This window comes from Oryza brachyantha, chromosome 4 (genome assembly GCF_000231095.2).
Source record: "Oryza brachyantha chromosome 4, ObraRS2, whole genome shotgun sequence".
Taxonomy (NCBI): Eukaryota; Viridiplantae; Streptophyta; class Magnoliopsida; order Poales; family Poaceae; genus Oryza; species Oryza brachyantha.
Window position 1 is genome coordinate 1,122,488 of NC_023166.2, and position 3,994 is coordinate 1,126,481.

A 3,994-nucleotide genomic window follows, 5' to 3' on the forward strand; every position below is an offset into this window, starting at 1 on the left:
TCAAAGGAATGAACCCTATGAAATTCTATGGAATTTCTATGGAATGCATCTTTCTATACAAGCTTTGAAGGAAATTTAACAAGAGGTTGAACCACATGGAAAAAATCCTTTAAGTCTATATCTCTCCTTAAATTCTTGTAGTCCAATCAAACGGTCATTTCTATGTTTTTCCTGTGTTTTGCAATTCTTTGTTTTACACCTACATTCCTGTCAGAATCATATATTTTTCCTATTCCTCCGTTTTTTCATTCCTATGATTCAAAGAGGCCATAAAATTCCTATGAATTTCCTTTGAATCAAAGGGGGCCTTATTTTAGGATGAACCTTAGAGCTTTCACCATCACTTGCGTTGTCCGGATTTCTTTCAAGATTGCTAAGTAAAATCAAACTTTAAGACCCAAAATTTCTTGGGATTATAACTCAAAAGAAGTGTCAACCGGAGCCTTGTGACATAATGAATCCAATTCCTTGCCAAAAAATACATTATAAATCCAATACGGTCTAAAGAGTGTACACTAAATTTTGCACATAACAGTAGCTGAAAAGTTCCGCAATCACATCTAGAACGATTTACAGTAAATTGCATGTCCCTGTGCGCTGCCTTTTGATGTATGTTCAAGAAACTTTCATCATCCTGTGGTTCTAACTTCTGAAAAAGATTTTTCTTCTCAGCCCTGCATGCATAGAACAAAAAAAATGAGTTTCAGCAATACAATATTCACATTACTAGACAAGGTTATATCAATTTCACCAGACTATTATGTTCTTTTGATGATTAAGCATCAAATCCAATAGGAGGTTGTGCTAAGTTGTTCAAACAAGACAGAAGTGCCTAGAAGGAATGTATATTATTGTTGGTGAATGATTTGTTTTTCAAGGTCCCATGAAAGTTGGAAATGGCATCTGAACTTTAGGCTATAAACCGATGGTCAACAAAAAAAAAATCAAGATTAATTTTTTGTTTATAATAATAAGAAACTTCCCAGGGTAAGGTGATGTGCCAAAAATTTGACCTTTTCAGTGGCACTCATGAGATTTTGCCTGCTACACAACTAGCTAAGTCTGGCATTGCAAGCATTAGCTCAGTTCTGAAAACAATAAAGAAAAACTAGATTCTTCTTGTAATGTAAAACAAACAGAAATAGGATGGCTATAGCTTTTGATCTGAGTATTTCATATAATTTGTCACTAAAAACAGCACCATGTTGGAATTTTTCTGTAACCAGATTATAACCAGAAGTTCCTATGAAACCAAGGGGGAACAGCACTTTTGATATCCTTAGGATTTTTAAAAATTTACATATTAGAACCAGAGGTTTTCTATGAAGCAAGGGGGAAGGAACAACACTTTTGATTCCCTTAAGATTTTTCAAATTTAGACAATAGAACTAAATACCACATAGATCATTCGAAGGTATGCAAAATCATTTTTTTACATGGAAACAGTAGGACTACGGCATAATGTTCATGTATATGAGGTATGTAAAATCTCCATCAAATAACAATCAATGAAAAAGCCTTGTGATAAGCCCTAATAAATAGTAGGGAAAGGGACATTAAGGAGTAATTGCAGGCATTAAAAATAAAGCATTGCTAATAACTCAGGTATGTCAAAATAAAGTAAAGAAAAGGAAAGGATTTCTGAATTCATGCTGCCAACCTGGTAGGTGAAGATGCAGAACACTAGAGATTTATCAGTCAGGTTAACAGCACAATTTTCAGTTTATGCATTCGCAGCTATGCAGCTGTAACTGTCTCCTTTTCAACCTCAATATTATTGTCTGGGAGACTCTGCAGTACCTAATCAATAGTACAAATGGCTGTCAAGACCAGAGAGAGAGAGAGAGAGAGATCAATTTATAGGGAAGTTAGTTCATATACCTCATACAAGTGCCAAGATATGTAAGCATCTGTGGCAGCATACTGAAGTTGTTGCTTAGAGAGAACATATGCCTCCCAGTTTCCCATTCTTATGTTGCTTGGCTTCGGCAACTATAGACAAAAAGATTAAGGGACTAAACCATCAAAATTTAAACTTTCACAAACCCCAAGTTTTGGGGCACTTTTAATGCAGAAAGTTAGGCTGGTGTGAAATGTTTTAGATGCCATCCATTTTTATTTGCCCACGACACTAGTACATAAATAGTGTGTTCAAATAATGAAATACATACACATAATAGGTTCTCTTTCTGCAGGTGCCAGTTGCCAATGGGACACAAGGTTTTGCATTGTTTTTTTCTTTGCCATCATGCAGTGCGAGGTCAAGGAAGGAGAATATATATTGGACTAGAGGGGGGGCACCAATAAATATGAACTAATCGAATATCAGGAACCTTCAAAAGAAAAATGCCTGTATTTCAAATGCATTTGGGAGATTCTACCAGATATTAAGTGATTGTGTCATTTAGCTAGTTGCAAAACCAAACTTGCTGTAATGTATAGACCACAAACATAAATAACAAAAAAAACACCTCTTTATTCAATGCTTACAGAACTGCGCCAAGGGAAACAACGCTTCGACGCCATAAAAGTTACCTCTTTACATGTGATCATTTCAGTCAATGAAGCAAGACTCCATCTTTTAGGAGGACCACCTAACTTGGCATTAGCAAGAATGGACAAATCCATCAATGGCTGTACATGGACATCATAGTCCTTGAACATTTTCCTTGCATCATTGTCTATACATATTCCAACCTGCACTAACACAGAAACAGAGCTTGCATGATGAGAACAGATTAATCCAAATCTAGGGAACAAAGCAATTTATCTTCAGGGGAAGAGGAAAGCAGTGTTTACTTTAACAGACGAACTATCCTCCAAAAGGGACTTCAGTAAGGGTGGTACTCCAGAATGGATGATATGCATGACATAACAATGAGTTTTCTCCATGCATAACTGCATTACAGCAACTTTACATGGTGGATCTCCTGCAAAGTCCAAAGCATTGGTTATGTCCCGTATTTTAAAAAAAAAAGAAAAAAGAAGACCTCATTCCAGAAACCCACATTTGCTCAATATGAACATTTGACAACGTGTTTAAAGGTTTTGTGAGGAAAACCAACAAACCTCTTCTTGGAAACGGTCTCCACTCGAGATCAAATCCGAGAGAGACCTGGCCAGAGGCCTTTATTGTTTCAATTTTGCGTAAAATGTCCCTCGTGGCTTTCTCCACTTCTGAAAGTGTCCTGCAGTACACTATCTTGCCGTTGAACATAACCGGTTGGTACCTTGCCTTCACATTACCTGCAGGACAGGACCCCAATTTCAATCCTTAAGAAGGATGATGCAGATAAACCACAAAAATTAACCACACTAGTGACAAAAAAGCCCTGATCCCTGACAAGGTAGCTAGAAATGATTTCTTCAATATGGCTGAAATGGCAGCTCTGTGTTCTCCTTTTGCCTCTCTCAAAAACACACAGAGCTGGAATCTCGGCAAAATTGAGATCTTTTCCCCCAACCGATGCAAATCTAGTACCAAGAATTAACACGAGAGACATGGAATTGATCCAGCTCCAAGAACAAGCAGGGTTCTTTAATTCCGCCATGTCAAGAAAGGGGAAAGGGGGAAGCCCAGAAGAGCGGGAGCCGCAAATCACCTCGGAAAGCGGGAGGAGAAGGGGCCCATGACGGCGCGGGGGAGCCCCCGGATGCGGTGGCCGGGTTCGGGCGGGCGCGGACGGAAGCGGGGCTGAGCCAGTCGGGGAGGCGGCGGCGCTTGGCGGCGGCGTAGGCGGCCTCGATGGCCTGTAGCTCCGCCTCCGCCGCGGCGTCCCAGTGGAAGTCGTCCTCCTCCTCCGCCTCCTCGTGACCATTGCCGATGGAGGACGAGCCAGGAGGCGGGCGGGACTGCATGGGGGCCGCCGTGTCGCCGGCGCACGACGGGAAGACGGGAACGAAATGAGGAATTACTTTGAAAAAGGGACGGAGGGAGGAAGGGCGGAGATTCCGTGACATTCAACCTGGCATTCACAGTGACATTCCCCGCATG

At 40.4% G+C, this 3,994-nt stretch overlaps 1 protein-coding gene across 1 annotated transcript; it reads right to left on the reverse strand.

The window, feature by feature from the left end:
• Positions 1–391: 391 nt before the first annotated feature.
• LOC102709705 (Werner Syndrome-like exonuclease) lies at positions 392–3,994 on the reverse strand. Its single transcript, XM_040523393.1, has 7 exons — positions 3,603–3,994; positions 3,070–3,246; positions 2,800–2,930; positions 2,536–2,697; positions 1,882–1,992; positions 1,661–1,800; positions 392–674 (listed from the first exon to the last, which is right to left on the reverse strand). The coding sequence occupies exons 1-6, from the start codon at positions 3,958–3,960 to the stop codon at positions 1,738–1,740; spliced, it is 1,002 nt and encodes a 333-aa protein (XP_040379327.1). The 5' UTR covers positions 3,961–3,994; the 3' UTR covers positions 392–674; positions 1,661–1,737.

Bases quoted from the DNA above. Each gene is read 5' to 3' on its own strand.
- LOC102709705 (XM_040523393.1), bottom strand. From the start codon at position 3,960: ATGTCACGGAATCTCCGCCCTTCCTCCCTCCGTCCCTTTTTCAAAGTA. The intron at 3,247-3,602 runs GTGATTTGCGGC...CCTGTCCTGCAG, and splicing joins TTCTCCTCCCGCTTTCCGAG to GTAATGTGAAGGCAAGGTAC. The intron at 1,801-1,881 runs GTATATGAACTA...ACTATTGATTAG, and splicing joins TATCTTGGCACTTGTATGAG to GTACTGCAGAGTCTCCCAGA.